General features: G+C 37.6%; 1 protein-coding gene across 1 annotated transcript in view; it reads right to left on the bottom strand.

Moving 5' to 3' along the window:
- Positions 1 to 17,604, bottom strand: part of ITGA4 (integrin subunit alpha 4) — a 53,757-nt gene that overhangs the window by 9,343 nt on the left and 26,810 nt on the right. The window contains exons 14-23 of the mRNA XM_060779997.2: positions 15,467 to 15,621; positions 14,589 to 14,746; positions 13,586 to 13,735; positions 10,387 to 10,463; positions 7,338 to 7,488; positions 6,944 to 7,042; positions 5,051 to 5,130; positions 3,919 to 4,008; positions 3,585 to 3,675; positions 1,638 to 1,745 (exon numbers count right to left, since the gene is read on the bottom strand). Coding sequence (XP_060635980.2) covers positions 1,638 to 1,745; positions 3,585 to 3,675; positions 3,919 to 4,008; positions 5,051 to 5,130; positions 6,944 to 7,042; positions 7,338 to 7,488; positions 10,387 to 10,463; positions 13,586 to 13,735; positions 14,589 to 14,746; positions 15,467 to 15,621 — 1,159 coding nt within the window. The remainder of the gene's footprint in view (positions 1 to 1,637; positions 1,746 to 3,584; positions 3,676 to 3,918; positions 4,009 to 5,050; positions 5,131 to 6,943; positions 7,043 to 7,337; positions 7,489 to 10,386; positions 10,464 to 13,585; positions 13,736 to 14,588; positions 14,747 to 15,466; positions 15,622 to 17,604) is intronic.

Here is a 17,604-nt window from a genome sequence, read left to right on the forward strand (position 1 = left end):
CAAATAAAAGAATACAAAGAGAAGACGTACAACTGTTTCCAGAGGGAGGGAGAAGAGAGGAAGAGGGAAGGGAAAAATTGGATATGTATAAGTGGCAGATAAGTACAGGGTTAGTCAAAATGCATAGGCCAATCTGCCATTCAATTGAATGGCAGATTGGCCTATGCATTTTGACTAACCCTGTATATAAATGTAAAGGAAAGGGAAGCAGAAATCATCAGAATGGTATGAGAACATATGGGATTTTTTTTTTGTAATGGTGACTGTGATAATGTTGTAATTTTCTTACATAACTCTCTCTCTCTCTTATACACACACACATACACACACACACACACACAAACAGAACCTCTATCTATGCTGGTCATACATATGAAACCTTCCGAATTGTACAATTTTGACACAACACTAGTATCTTCCATTTCTTGTCCGATACTATCCTATCATTGACCCTTTCCCTTTTCTTCCCTTTTATGGCATGGGTTGTGAAACTAAGCCACTACATTCTTAAAAAAGAGATCACATAAAGGATCGTTGGACAATAGTTTTAATGTTGACACATTTGCCACCATTAGTGCTTGCACTAGGAATACTTCCCTTTTCCCCTGAAAATAAGACATCCCCTGAAAATAAGACCTAGTAGAGGTTTTGCTGAATTGCTGAATATAAGGCCTTCCCTGAAAGTAAGACCTAGTAAAGTTTTTGTTTGGAAGCATGCTCCCCCTGGAGGCCGGAAGGTGCAATACGGTCCCTGCTGTGTAAGTGGTCCAGGAACTGCTGTGGGAGATTGTTAGTCTCCAGACAGTATGTGGGAGCCAGGTACTTTACAACGGTCCTGTGTGTGAGGTCCAGTATATTTATTATATACTGCAAATTACTGTACAGTATATAATAAATGTTATTTTTCAACAATAAATGAATTATTCATGGAAAAACAAGACATCCCCTGAAAATAAGACCTAGAGCATCTTTGGGAGAAAAATTAATATAAGACACTGTCTTATTTTCAGGGAAACAAGGTATGGGCTCACTCAACATGTGCCAGTTAGGACAGAAGGCTGAAAGAGGAAACTGTCAGCATTGCAGGCCAGCTAATAACCATCTCAAGGTTGAATCTTCACATCCAGCCCAAGATTCATTTGAAAAACAACCATCTTCTTTCTTCCATAAAGTCAGGGAGACCTCTTCTTAAACAACTCAACTCATTCTGATCTTTTAGATTGCTCACAGGAGCCCTAACCATATCTTCCCATCTACTACTGCTACATTCACTGCTTGCCAAGGGCGGCATCTAACAAAAACTCAGAGTGCATCCATGCTGCAGAATTAATGCAGTTTGATACCACTTTATATACCATGACTCAATATTATAGACCTATGAGAGCTATAGTTTTACAAGGTCTCTAGTATTCTTTGCCATATAGTGCTGGTGCCCCACAAAACTACAACTCCCATAGCATTGTGACATGACAGTTAAAGTAGTATCAACTGCATTAATTCTACAGTGTAGATGCACCTCAGTTGTGGATACAGCAATTTCTAGATGTAGCAACTGTTTCCTGCACAAAGATAACATACAGGAAACATGGAATGCTATGGTGCCACATACTGAATTACAAACAAGGAACGCGCATTACCTTGACATCCAGAATATTAAACAGTTTGACGTTGTTTGGTACAAAAGAATTGGGAATCTGTATCATCAAGTCTACAGCAGGAGCCAAGCTTAGACCGGGATTACTAACCTGAGAAGTAAAATACACAGTGATTATGGCTGAAACTTCTCTTAAATTGGGATTCAAACCAAACTTCCAAACATTCTTTCAAAACATTAAAATCTTAAAAAGGAAGTTCCAGCATTCTATTACACTACGTAACTCTATTTTTGTTCCTGGGTTATAAATGTCATTTCCTAATTGGTTCTATTATAATAACATGGAAAAAGTTTATTAAACTGCCAAAACTTTGTTATTGTGTGATATCCTGCGGAATATTTCACTATATTTTTTAATGAATATCTCATGGAGTCTCAACTTATTCAACATAATTTGAGGCTGCCACAAAGTTTCTGAGGGATAACAAAGACTTTCAAAGTAAGTAACTCACAATTAAACGGGAATAACACTTTCAAACCAGGAACAGATCATTTAAATTTTTTTGTTACATAGTGTCATTGTTGAAGATGAAATGTAAGGATTGAAAATGTGCAGATAGGTACAGATATTCAAATGGTTTCTTTACAAGCAAGGTACGTCATTAACTAAAGTACTTGTAACTGAAAAAGTGTAATTGACATTTTTTCATAGTAATATTGAAGAAGTATGTTTATTTTCAGGCAAAGGATTCTTAAAATCCTTTGCATAGGATGCACAGCTCTCCAAGACAACTTGAATCACTTTCTGAGAGAAAGGTGGGATAAAAATCCACTATATACAAGGAAATAAATAACCAGTCTATACACAGATTTCAAGTGGTCTCTGAACTTGGATAAAACAGATTACTTTCAATAAGCATTCAAACTGAATGTTATCATTTTCTTTTATTATGAATATTTATTTATTTATTTACCACACTTGTACACTTTTCACTCAGGCTGGCCTTACAAAGGCAACAATTTGATGCCGCGTATACTTATACATATCGATAAACAAAAGCACTAAAATCCAAACCAATTAAAACATAAACATTAAAACATAAATTTAAATCACACAATCCAAGCCATATTCCAGGGCTGATCTGAGTCGTCATTATGTTAATTTGTAGTCTCTTATTGCACTGTTCCCATTTACTGACCAAAAGCTTGGTCCCAAAGCCATGTTTTTAGTTTTTTCCTGAAGGTCAGGAGAGAGGGTGCTGGTCTAATTTTACTAGGGTGGTAGCTCTATAGATGACGGGCCACCACTAAGAAGGCCTTGCCTCTCGTCCCCACCAACTGCACCCAAGGAGGTGGGACCAAGAGCAGGGCCTCCCTAGAAGACCTTAACCTCCGAGATGCATCATGGGGGAAATAAGTTCAGACAGGCAAGCTGGGCCTGAACTGGTAGCCAACAAAATCACAGTAGTGACAGCAATACTAATGATTCTGGGTGCATCTGCACTATAGAATTGATGCAGTTTGACACTACATTGACTGCAAAGGCTTAATGCAATGGAATCAGGACAGGTAGTTTGGTGAGGCAACAGCACTCTTCGGCAGAAAAGGTGAAAGACCTTTTAAAACTACAGCTCCCATGATTCCATAGCATTAAGCCACAGCAGTTAAAGTGGTGTCAAACTGTATTCTACAGTGCTGATGCACTCTCCGTTACTAATACAAATTATATTCACATTATGTTATGTCTGTTGCTGATATCATGAAATACTATTTATCTCCATGTCAAGGGCAGAAAGGTTAAGATCTCCTAGAAAAAGATACATTGCAACATTGCTGAGTAAGGGGCCTAAGTGGGACTAAATTTATTTAATTGGCTTTTTAGCAAAAGTCCTCCTCGTATCTCGCTCATGTCAAATTTCCCTTTGACTGAATTTTGCTTTTCAAAAGGCGCTAATAAAGGAAAACGGTCTCTGAAAGAATCACCTCTTACATGGAAAGTGAAGTTGAACATCTCCTTCATGCAAGTAACAAGGGGGTTTTCATCACTGGGCCCATAAACAAATGATGTTGGTGTAACAGACCTAAAAAAAACAAACAAGTATTTTCCCAAATTATTCCAAATCCAATGATCTTGTAAGAAATATGCTTACTTGTAAAATGTCAGCATCGACCCATAATGATGCACCAATTGATGCACAGTTCATGAAAACACAATAATTTGCAGCATGCTGAAATCTTAAAATCCCGAGATGAAGTGAGCTCTGTAACTATACAGCTTTCTAGTTCTGAAGCAGCCCTGTATTGGTGAATATTCATGAGCTTACCCATGAGCATTCAGTTCCACTTCATGCTTCTGAGGTAGTGTTAAAGTTAAGCTGTTATCCAACAGCAGGTCGCTACTCACTTCATTTTCACTATGGAAGAAAATAAGCATCACAGAGCATTACAATGAACTCAGACATTTACAGTTCACACTTGGTTAGCATTTTGCACAAAATACAACTGACAATTAGGAGATTAGCGGTGGAAAGAATTGAGGCCCATATACACTGTCATATAATGCATGTTAACTGCATCGATCTGGATTATATGAGTCTACACTGCCATATAACCTAGTACAATGCAGTTAAACTGCCTTATATGACTGTAGATAGGGCTGTAAAAACCCATTTAAGTGAAACTCTAAATTAGAGACCACAGGATTCTGTAAGACACAGCCATGACAAATACACTCGAATTGAAGCACTATAAATGTGCAGTGTGAATAGGCTCCTGGACTGGCGAGAATCTTCATAATTTGGGATGTATTTTGTGTCAGTTTTACACATTGTTGTTCTATACAGAAAGGCAACATTTTCCCTGGATGAAATATTTTATGGTCAGAAAATAATATGTCTTCACAGAAAATGCATCAACTGGGGACTTGTTATATACAGAATTCACATATGGTTATTATGCCTAGGAAATAGCATTTTGTACACAGCAAATAATATTCTTTTTCTGCACAGAATTTTTGTTTTTTTTTAGTAAAAAGAACCAGGTGCCATTTTTGCAACATCCGCTTTGAGTCGCCTGAGGGCTGAGAAAAGCGGTATATAAATAAAGTAAATAAATAAATAAATAAATAAATAAATCCCAGACTGAAAATACTCATAGAAATTTGTGCAATTTTCAATCACCTTCTCTGAGCAAAAAGAAACCTTCTAAAATTATTGTTTCCTTTGAAAAGAAAAAAAAGAAACAAATTTATCTAGCCACAGATAAATCAGATTTGATCTCTCTTTCTTCTGATAGAAGAATTAAGCACATTTAGGTTAAAGCTACAGTCTCATTTTGCAAAGTAAACCAAACAGCTTCTTTTTGGTTTTTATGAGATTCCACAGACTAAGTGATAGTCACTTTAAATGCAAAGACAATGTTAAACCAAGAGAGAAAGCTTTGGGAAATAACTCTTACCAAGTTGTGTTAATACTGATGGTGAGGTCATCTCCTGCCCTGCTAAGAGAGCTTGCATCCAACACAAAAATAAAATCCATCTGTGGAGTAAATGAAATGTGTTAGGGTGAACTGAATGTGTCTTTTTTATTCAGAAAATATATTCTAGATTATTCCAGGAACATCAGCCATAGAAATAGTATTGATGTTCAAATCAAAATATTGTCATCACCAGTTCAGTCTTTAATAGGCATGATTGGATGCAGGATACTAATGAACTCAATAGAAACCAGTTAATAATAATAATAATAATAATAATAATAGGCAGTATTTATACCTCATCCTTCTCATCCCAAGGGGACTCAGAGTGGCTTACAGAAAGCACGCATGGCAAAAATTCAATGCCGATTATACAATTAACAAGGACAGACAACACAAACAGAGGTAAAGGCAATTTTTCTCATCTTATTTCTGGCATCTTGGTGGCTATGCTCGACTCTCGCCACAGGGTGGTGCTGTTGCTCCATCTTCCATGCCAATGTTTTAAAGGGCCCTAACCCTTTACCTCCCTGCTAACCCTATTTTATCTACTCGTGTTTCTGCTTTCAACCTGCTAGGTGGGTAGGTGAGCTGGGGCTAATGGCAGGTGTTCACCTAAACCCTGACTCAAACTACCGACCTTTTGATTGACAGGATTTTTCTGCAGCATGATGGTTTAGCCTGCTGTGCTAAGCCCGACCCCATAATTATGGTTATGATTGTTGCTTGTATGTACTTCAGTATACCTGCCTTTGTGTGGCTTCATCTATATCAAATACCTTTTTGATTGCATAGTAAATATATTTACAGATTTCATCACTCGGAGGTTTTCCACCATTTCTATACATTTCCAAGACAGAGTCCCACAGATCCCATCAAGCAATGCATGGCCCATTCCATAGCTTGCCAATGGGGCTGCGTCTCAGCAGCGTGTAGAACAGGTAGATTTAAAAGATGGGTAACAATGGACTCCACTCCTCTTCCTGAGTATGCTGAAAAACAGGTAATTTTTTTTACTTGGGTTGGGAAGTGGTGGGTTTGTCCATTTACACTCCATTGTGTGACATTTGAGTGTGGGTGTTCGTGTCTGTTAATACCCCTGAATGCTCCTTCTGTCACCATTAGCTATTTGAAGATGGTGTGGGTCCTATTGAAAGAAGTGTTTTAAAAGTGTGCTGGTCTCCTTGAAATGAGAGGAGGCAACACTGGCCTGTGTGATGGGAAATGAAAAGGGTGGTTGAGCTAGAAACAAGAGAAGATTATCCTGTGTGGTGGAGGTGTGAAAATTTTCCATCTTCTTTCAAAATGAAATGCCATAAAATGTCACACGAAGAGAACAATTCAACCCCCCCCCCCTTTATGGGATGAGGTCCTATGTCAATACCTATGTATTTGTATTTATCTATGCCTTTATCCATATAATCCTCACTCCCAGCAGTACTATATATCCTGGTAGCACCTCATGCTCCGAATACCCACGGCAGCAACAAATGCTTCATTACGACCATCAAACCTTGGTATCCGTTTATTCCCCTGCAAAATTCTACTGTCAAATAGATGGCGGTATTACCAAATATGTGCCAACACAAATGATAGTGGATGAACACAACCTCAAGCTTGGTGTTATTTATTTATTTACCACACTTTTACCCTGTCCCTCTCACCCCAAAGGGGACTCAGGGCAGCCCCACAAAGGAAAAGTTCAATGGCGCATATATCAGTAAATAATCTACTGCATTAAAATCAACCCAATTTAAAACATTCATAAGGACTTCATTGATGCTAATGAAGAAAAGGGCAAAACTATATTTAAAGGATGCAGGGAAGAATGGGATTTGCTAAAGGAAAAAGGAATAGTTTTGCCATTAATTTTACCTTGGATAGGTGATCTACATATAAATACCCTACGCTGCAGTCCAGCCTTACTGCATGATCTTCCTTTTCCGACACTTCACAATTTATCTGTGTTTCTTCCTAGATAAAGGCAAACAATATATAAAAGCAGCAAGCAACAGATGTTTTACAAAAGGGTTTTCTTAAAGAGCATTTTGCTTTATGTTACATGACACTTATCTGCAGGATAACTGCCTGAACACAATGTGGATACAATACTGAAAAATTTTGATTGGATATTATTTTAGAGGCAAGGGAGGTGAGATATTGCAACATTTAAAATTTGTTCATTTATTTACGTCCATGAGTCTGATGGGGTAAAAAGTGTACTGTATAGATAATCCGTTTAGGAAATATATATATATTCATATCTTACCTGGTCTAGAATTTTGGTGAAATAAAGCCCTTTAGGAAGCTGGATGTGGAGGGCAGCTTGATAAGCGTCATCACCAGAATTGTACAGAGTGACATTTAACATTAATGTTTTCATATTTCCCACTGCAAGGTAAGATTTCTTTTCATGAGGCCTACATGAAATGAACATATATGATTTTAGTTGAGGTTTGACACACATAGAAAAACAAAGGAAAACATGATTTATTCAGAAAGAAATGAAATGCTTGGATTTCCCTCTAAGGCTCCAATGGTTCTCAGCTGGTGTTTTGGCCTTCACCTCTCAGAAATCCCAGCCAGTTTAGTAGTTGTTAGGATTTCTGGAAGTTGAAGGCCAAAATATCTGGGGACCCACAGGCTGAGAACCACTCCTCTAAGCACAGATTCCCTTGAGATAAGTCCTACATGAAAACAATTTTTAAAAGTCCATTGGAAATCAGGTGGTTATATCAGAAAATTTTCACTGCTTGTGGGTTAAAGATGTACCTTCACAAAATGCTTTTTTTGTTATTTCATTTTAAAGAAATTATTCTGACTGAATGTTAACTAGCCCATGATAGTTTAGGGATCCTGGAAGTTCAAACCCACAACAGTTAACAATTCCAAGCTTTTTCTCTAACAGAAACACGTGGTAAGCTTATCTCCCTTATCATAACAGAGAGAAGTATATTATTCTTCACTTGATGGAGAAATGGCATATAATCTAGTTCTCAGGTGGGACTCATTGGAAATAGTAGCATTCACTACTTCCAGTGAGTTTCGTGGTCTTTGCTCCACTTTGGGCAAAGTTGGAGAATACTTCAGAAACAATTAAGTATCCCAAGATCTTGGGGCAGTCTATACAGTTGGTACCAATCTGGATTTGTCTCCTGTCCAGATGGGACTCTGGCATTATTAATTTTTCCCTGCACTCCTTCTGATTGGTTGTTGCAAAGGTTGACAACTTAGATGGCGCTTAGTAGCTAGCTGTTGAGTGGCAGACATGGAGGTAATAATTCAGTGGGTGGACAATGTGGATGCCAATGTGGTGCCACAGAGTGTTCAGCTACATCCACCTGACCACCTGCAGTTTGTAGCTCTGAACTGGCCGGTGTAAACTCACTTTGGAACAAGAATACATTTTTTTTTAAATCACACTATGGCCAAACACTATTTTGATCCTTCCCCACCTCTTCACATTTTTCTATTGTACTTTCTAAGTTTAACTGGTGTTGTCCAGTCATATGGCAACAAAAATTATTGCCTTATTTGACTCTAAGTTCCATTTCCACTATTTTGAAGCAGACCACCAAGGGTTTAATGCCCCTTTTATAATCACCTTATGTCAAGTAAAGGCTCTTGCCTTTCAACTTTCCGTCAAGGTTAATATACAGCAGGACCTGTGCACATGAGTGAACATGTCTATCTTACATTCCACCCAATGTTCCCCTCATCACGTTAACAAGCCAAAGGTACCTAAGAGGATTTATAAGTAAACTTCAATTTGACATTAAAGTTTAATTAAGACTTGCAGAAGAGCCGCCTTGAAATAGACATTTATCAAATATTCTGGCTGGAGACCAACACATTAGTCACTGAACACCTTGGGGAGAGAAGTTGGCACTTAGACAGGCAACAGAAGGTAAAAGCACCACATAAGCAGCTCGGTTTCATATTAAAGAGATAAAAGCAAATGCTAACATTTCAGTGGCTAGATTTAGCGCTTGCTATAATTGGTGTCTTTTCTTTTCCTTCTGCCTATTTTGCTTTGTTATCAGGATGCCATGAATGAAGAAAGGGGAAATGGAGAAGAAATGTCTAGTAAGGAGTCCATGTTCACAGAAACATCTGGAAGTGGGAGAAAGCTGAACTATAGCTTTATTTCACAGGATCTTATTATTCATTTTAAATGTGTGTGTGTGTGTAGACAAATATCAAACTATTTGGTTCATGCCAAGTGAGGAACCATATGAGTAGATAACTGTAACAAAATAGTTCACAACCAGTGTCATCTAATTTTCTTAAGCAGGATTTAGCAGCCTCTTTTAAGCAAAGGAAACACTTTATTTCAAAACATTATCATGTTGTTCACGGATAAAGGTGGTAGTCTCGGCAGAAAAAAATAAATTAGCACTTCACAGACAACTCAAGACAATGTTTCACACTTTGTGTCAAGCCTAACCCAGAACATGATGACAAAAAACTCATTTGTGTAAACCCTAGTCTGCCTTTAACATGTATAAAGTGTGTGTGTGTGTGTGGCAGGAGGGGGGGTTCCCTTTGTTTTTGCTCAATTGTACTTTTTCTCTTCTCCTATTCCATTATACAGCATGGCTCTCCTATCCATGGGACAGATATTCCTGGCTTCATTTGCCCACATCTTTCAAAATATATTCTCTCGAGGTATTTTCTAGGTCCTCCACGTGAATCTACAGTTCTTCTGCCACAGTGAAGACATCTGCCCTTGCGCTTTGCTACTCTGCTGCTGAATACGCATGTCCAGTGTGGAACACATCTCACCACATTAAAACAGTGGATGTGACTCTCAATGAATCCCACTGGAGCCAGTATTGCACCACCTGACATCTGTCGAGAAGTAGCAGTCAATAGTGAAAGGACCAAGGCAGTGACATCTCCAGCTCATCCCCTGTTTGGGTATCAACCAGCATATCAACGACTTAAATCAAGACATAGTGAATCATAAAGATGCATAATGGGACACCAGGAAGAGTGTCTCTATACTCAGTGCCACTCCCTAGCTTGTCCCAATGTGCATATATGAGTCTTGTTGTGCATCAGTCCCTCTGTATATCTATCAATATGTTGGCTCCTTATATAATAAGGTAACAGACCCTTAGAAGACACAGATGTCACAGAATACTAATTCTTGCAGCCAGAAACTTATTTACAATGACATACATTCCCAACAGGAGTCCAGCCGATATAAGCAAACAACAGTGCCAATCAGTCTTTTCTACAGGACTAACCACTTCTCTTTGAAACAGAATGCTTATTTTGGCTTTCATACTACTTAGAAATCACATTCAACTTACCTTGGAAATGCAAGCTTTCCAGAAATTTGCAAGTTAGCAGAACAATTTTCTTGAGAGCAAAATCTTGCAAATACAAACTTTAAAAAAGAAAAAAATAGTTCATGTATTCATTATCTATAAACGTAGAAACAATTTAAAACAGCTATTTCCTATGACCATGAAGTCCAGAACTATTAGGAGTATTTTGATAGAAGTGCTTTTTTTCTCAACCACCATCCCCCTGCCATTCACTGTCCTGTCTTTATTAAATTCTAGTACATTCTACTTGCAACAACAAAAGGTTCTTTCTATGTGGTCCCTAAAATGCTTCAAAAATACTCTTAACACTACATGGTGCTATACACTATATATGTAGATCAAGACAAATATTGTAAAACACTAAAATTTAGGGCTATTTGGGATACAAAGAATATTAATAACAATTTGAATCCCAGATGGAAAAAGCAATATCCTTGAAAGCAGATAACCCTTGCAATAGAAAAAGAAGTGGAGATTGTGCAGAAAAATGCATTTTCTGGATAGAAACATGTGTTCCATGAAGAACAAATGTTTTTAATGGGGAAAAAACACAAACTTTTCTGTTCAGAAAACATTTTCTCACAAAAAAAGCCCACAAGTGGATTTTTGTGTTCAATAAATTCCAAACTGTGACTCACCCTTAAAAAATTGCTCAGTTCTCAAGGGTTTTTCTCTCAGAAGGGATTAAAATTGTTTTATTATTTGTTTTTGACCATTAGAAGGAAATTTACCAAAATTTACACCTCTAAGGGTTACACACTTACTTTTGGATTTTTAAAAATATATTTTTCAAGCCATGGATGATTGCATCCATGGGCGCAGAATCTGTGGATCTGGAAGGCTGGTTTTATTGGATATTGATTACCTAAGAAATGTTACCAGGAGCTGGAAAGGATGATCAATAACCAAGTCTGAGGTTCTATTCCACTTTGCCCCCTTTACTGCTTTTCCATGACACTAAACATTGATTGCTTTAAGCCAGTGGTTCCCAGCCATTTTTTGACCAGGGACCACTCCCCAATATTAGTACCAAAAGAGTTACAAATCAGTTTTTGGTCTAAAGTTGAGCAAAAATATTCAGTTTGGTTATTTAGGGTGCCAATTCAGAAAATTGCTTTGGGTAGACCACATCAGCTCTAGTTTCTGATACAGAACATGTGCCATTCAGTAGTCACCATCTGCTTGCCCACAGCAAACCATATTTAATAAGCCTCAGCACTATAAGAGGATTTCACAAGACCAGTCACTCTTGTTGCAATGATACAACAGTGAGGCCACGGACCATATTTTAGTTCTTGCGGACTACTGGTGGTCCACGGACCACAGTTTGAGAACCACTGCTTTAAGCAAATACACCTCACTTTGCTTAAAGTTCACCTAGGTTCTAATAGAATACATCTATTAGGCCTGGGTAAAAACGCAAAAATTTGTTTCTAAAATTGATTTGTATTTGGGGTTTTTTTTTTGTTTCGATATTTAAAATAATTACAAAAATTTCCCTTAAAAAAGTTCGGTATTTACGAAATTTCGTTAATATTTACAAAACATTTTGTAAAGATGGCGCCCTTTTTTTCCAATATTTTTTCAATATTTTTTAATTTAATTATTAATTTAGTAGAATAGGGAGGGGAAATTATTATTAAGGAGGGAAGGCAGGCACTCACTCTGGCGGGCCCTCAAGCGCTGCCGCCGAGTTGGGCCCGGCTCCTCCGAAGCAATGTGAAATTGGGAGAAGGGCTCCCCAAAGGCCATCTAGCCCAGCCCTCCGCTAAGGAATTGGGAGAACGAAGCACAGCCCTCCGCTAAGGAATTGGGAGAATGAAGCACACCCACCGCAAAGGTGAGGAAGGAGGGACGGGCCACCTTCCCGCTGAGGGTCGCTCGCCCTCTCGCTCGCTTGCTCAGCCGGCGCCTTCCCCGCCCTCTCCTCCTCCTCCTCCTCTTTCAGGCTCTGCCTCTGACTGGCTAAGGAGAGGAGAGAGAGGAGAGCTCCCAGCAAGCATCTAGCCAGGCCATCTTACGTATTTCCGAAATGGACGGAAATACAAAATTTTTTGGCGCATGCCGTTTCGATATTTAAAAACACTTCCGGGTTTAAAAATAAGTTTTGTAATCGTTTTGTAATTGCTAAAATTAACGAATATTTAACGAATTACAAAATTAACGAACGAAACCGCCCAGGCCTAACATCTATTTAATACAGTGACTACTAGAGAAAAGTTAGTAAGGGTTACCAAGCTGCTTTGCCACTTGGAAACTATCACAAACACTGAACTTTATTTCTGCTGATTTTTGAAGCAACTTCATGAGATGGAGAAACAAATCTTTTCCTTTATTTGGGGTTGACAATTATTAATTTGAAGGACTTTAGTTATGTTCTTTACCATTATTCTTCCAGTCTCTTTAGTGAAATACAGATAGTATCAGAAGCAAACATATTTGCTAGAAAAATACAAAAAAAAAAAAAAAAGATCCAGAAAAGGATGCAAGTAGCAGAGGGTTGCATTCAGATATTCACCCTTATGCAATAAATTATATCTAGGCTTCCTAAGTGATATTATAAATCACTCTTTTGGTCCTGTATCCTTTTTACAGGCTCCACAGCTGACATTTTTAACATATCCTATCTAAAGTATAACCTGAGTAGGGCTGAGCAAGTATTTAGTTTTTGTTCATTTAAAAAAAAATTAATACAAACAAATTTCAGCATTAACCTGAAAAACAGGCACTTATCCAAAGTATCCCTTATCCAAAATGCTTGGAATCAAAAGTGTTTTGGATTTCACATTTTGGAAGACTGTAGTTCCATATTTGTACATAATCAGATCTCTTGGAGATGGGACCCCGGCCTAATAAAAGGAATCATTTATGTTTCATATACACCCTATATACAAAGCCTGAAGGTAATTTTAAACAATGCTTTCAATAATATTGTGCATGGGAAGAAGTTTGTGTACATTGAACCATCATAAATCAAAGGGCTACACTATCAGAGCCACACATGTGGATAATTCCAGATTTTGGAGTCTTTTATATTTTGGAATTCTGGACAAAGGATCCTCAGCCTATGCATATCCAAAGTGTGCTTTGGATATAAGTAGTTTATTTGCTACCAAATCTATCTATCTATCTATCTATCTATCTATCTATCTATCTATCTATCTATCAATCACCGTCTTACTTTGCTGCGTATAATATCATCATCTTTTCGTTGTTGAAGAACTGGTTGGAGTGGTGGGAGTTCATCTGTACTTTCCCCCTTTAAGACATGGCTCCCAAGGCGATAGGTAGCTTCAACATGTATAGGAGCCAGGATATCCCTGACATCTTTCTATGAAAATTGGAAAACAGACGAGTTAATTACATTAGATGAAGTGAAAATATACATCAATAGGGCAACATGTAGCGAATTCTGGTTCTTATTTAAATTAAATGTACATCAGCAAGCAGTGATAGATGCTAAAAGTCTGGCAATATCTAGAGGGCCACATGCCTCCCACTCCTGATGCACACAAAGGAAACTCAATCTTATAGGAAGTAACTGAAGTTGCAACTTACTGTAAATGTGAAGAGCAAATTATTGGACACATCAAGAGCCTACTCCTAGATGGAGGCAGGCTTTTAATTCTGATCTACAGGTTTATTTATTTATGTTTTTTCAAAACCTACTATCACTAGTTGTGGTTGACAAACTGTGGATTTTGAAAAAGGACTGATAAACTGTGTGTTGAGGTGGACAAACTTTTCCTACATTAAGAAGCTCTGGATTAAGAGACTTGTAAAAAGGTTCACAAACTGTGCATTGTTATTTACAAATTTATTTTCAAAAGAACCTTAAAACAGCTATACATTTTGCTGTAAGAATTTGTTTATACCACATAAGAAAAATAATTTTAGGTTGTATAACTTGTACTAGATGCCTATATATTGAATGTTGTAGCAATTAAGCAAAGACATAATATACATTATAGCAATTATATAATTGATTTACTCTTGGTCTTAGGGACCTTTTGCCTTTTAAACCAGTTTACCCCATGTTAAGGACCAGCTGTCCCTGGACAGGATGTAGACATCCAGAAGGAACTTCTCATTTAAGGAGGGATATACAGCTCATGTTGTCAATATCTCAATTATAGTCACTATTTCATCCCAGAAACTTTGCTTTAAGCGAGAAAGCCCATTACCCTCATGAATGCTTGGAACATTGTACAAGTAATGTTGTTACTGTTGTAAATCTTGATGCTTCCAGAAGTTGTCTCCGAAGTTCCATTAGAGGAAAAGTAGAACCTTGCTGCTGTATCCGGTCTTCTACCTCCATCCAGGCTGAGATTATAGAGCAATACTGCAAGGATTAAAGGGTGGAAAGAGAACACAATAAAAGTGGGAGGATTTGTAAAGTAACTCCACACCATGTTTTGTTGTCAACTGATGCTGAACTACTACACCAAACATCTTTTCACAATGGTGGATGCCGTCAAGACATCATTCCATCATTTCATTTTACAAATCAGTGCAAATCTCACAGTACTTTCTTCAGATCTTTGGAATAGATCTTTGGAATACCCATTTGACACTCTATTTTAAATCTTTAAAGATCAAATGTGTACTTTCAATTATGGTACTGAATTCCTGAGACTTGAGTCTCACAACTCCTGGCAACAACAAGACGAACATTTATTTCTCTCCCATCTCTTCCCATGGACCAAGATGTGAAAGAACAACAAATCAAACACATAACACAGTTTAAATAACTTCTGGATCTTATATATTGCAGGCAGTACTTACACAACGATAGCCAACACCGCAAAATGAATTATCATCCGCATTCACTTTAGTGGCAAGAGTGAAATCATACAGAAGCTCAAAATATGCTTTTAAAATCTTGAATAATCTCCTATCTTTGTCCTAAATCATGATAAGTACCTAGTGGCTTCAATGGAAGAAGTAACCATAACTTCCATTTAATGATGTACAGGAAGTCACTTTTGAACAGATATTAACACATACATTCAATCAGCAGAGAGTGGAGGAAGGATGTCAAAGCACTTCTTAAGCAGCTTACCAATATAACCTGGAACGGTTCGGCCACTATAGTTAAAACAAAGATTCAGATTCACACATACAGCTGGCTGTCCATTTAAAACACAATCCAGCTTAGTCCGATTTACAGAGTCAGGGTGCTGCAATGATGCTTCAACAATAACTACTGCTCTTGTCCTTTAAAAAAAGAGAGAGAGAGCAAAGTAATCAGAAGATGCCTCCTTACCATTCAGTGTTTATGTACTGAATTGTTGAAATTATTAGACAAATCAGTTAGACACCATGACTAAATGATTTACCTGGACATTTTGACAAATGACATTAAACATGTAGCATGCATTTCTATCTGGCTCTTCTAAAACTGAAAAGGAAACACAGGGGCCAAATCCAGAACAAGAACACAGTACATCAAAGAGATTTGATCCTTCTCTTTCCTAAGACAGAACCCGCTAAGAAAATCCCCAATTCCTGCTGAGTGGCACTTAGTTACAGTAAGAAAATCTCATTGCTGCCCATGTTTACAACTACTAATAGCTGTGTTGGGTGTGGCAGGTATGAAAACAGAAACAAACAGAGACATTAATACCAGCAAGAACAGGAGAAAGCAATTTTTGTGACTAAATGTATGGGTCACAGAACTAATCAATTAATGTACAAGTTATAAATCTATCTGAGCTTTATACAAGTGGCATTACTGGATGAACATTTTATAGGATTATGGAAATTTGTGGGGCAATGTTGTTTTCTGAAATAATAACTATAACAAATTGGGCTAATTTCTGGATGGACAATAACTCTGCCTCTAAGCTCTAACTTTGGTGTGTTATAAATCTCAACATTCACTGCAACCACCCATGGGGAACCCTGGTTATACATAAAATATATAACATTTGTAAATGCTTGTGCTCATGCATTTAATGTAGACCTTTTGTAATGAAAGTGCAAAGCAGCAAGCCTGGGGACATCAAGGGAGGGTCTCTGAGATTTCAGTGTAGAGGCAAATTTAGTAAGAGATGGTTGAGTGCCCTAGAAGCCAAGATGACTCAACTGAGACTTTCATAATTTGGATCATATCATGAGAAGATACAATTCAATAGCATAGACAATCATACTTGATAAAGTGGATGGCAGTAGGAAAAGAGGAAGACTCATCTCAGGAAGAAGAGGAAGACTCATCTAAGATGGATAGATCCAATCATGGAAGCCCCAGACCTGGGTACATCTACACTGTAGAATTAATGAAGTTTGACACCATTCTAACTGCTATGGCTTAACTCTAGTATGTAATCATGAGGGTGAATCTCCCCTGCCAAAGTGCTGGTGCCTCAGCAAACCACAACTCCATTATTCCATAGTAGTGAGCCATGGCAGTTCAAGTGGTATCAAACTGCCCTAATTCTACAATATAGATGCACCTTTAGTCTGCATGACCTGAGCAAGGCTCTTGAGGATGGGGTGATTTGGAGGTCTATCATTCATACTGCCACTACAAATTGACAGCAATTATCAACAACACCAACACATATTCTTTCTCCTCTCCACACTGAACTTTATAGTCCATGACCCCTAATATATATATATATATAAATCTGTCAAATAAATGCCTATTAAAACGGATGATTCACACACATATGTTTTACTCATGGTACTTACAATTCACCCCTAAGTAAATATAAATTTGTTTAATGTAGTTTTTAAATTTTATACTGCCATGAGACTATTGCTCCCTGAGTGCCTACAATGAAATTTCCTGCTTTTTCTTGTGTAAGCATCCAAATTAGAAAAGTATAGATTTCAAAGGAACAAGAACAGCACTTCTAAAATTGGGATTACTTGTGTTTTCCTTCTACTGAAGCTAAATTTCAAAGATGCCTATATTTTAATTTTGACTAGCTAATTTTTTTTTTATTAACATTCCTCATGACTGTCTTTGGCACATGTTTTCAGAACTATTTCCTGCTTGGATAATTTCGCAGTGACACACTTAAGTGCCCTCAAACGTATTAAATATGTCACTGGTGTACAGAAACCCAAAATTTAATGAATAACTTAATAAAGAGCCTTATGAGGTTGATGGTACATTGCAAATGTATTTAATTGCAGCTCATAATTTACCATTATGTCCAGTTGTCCCTAAGCACTGGAAAGTATTCAACTCAC

The sequence above is a fragment of the Anolis sagrei genome, chromosome 1 (assembly GCF_037176765.1).
Source record: "Anolis sagrei isolate rAnoSag1 chromosome 1, rAnoSag1.mat, whole genome shotgun sequence".
Lineage (NCBI taxonomy): Eukaryota > Metazoa > Chordata > Lepidosauria > Squamata > Dactyloidae > Anolis > Anolis sagrei.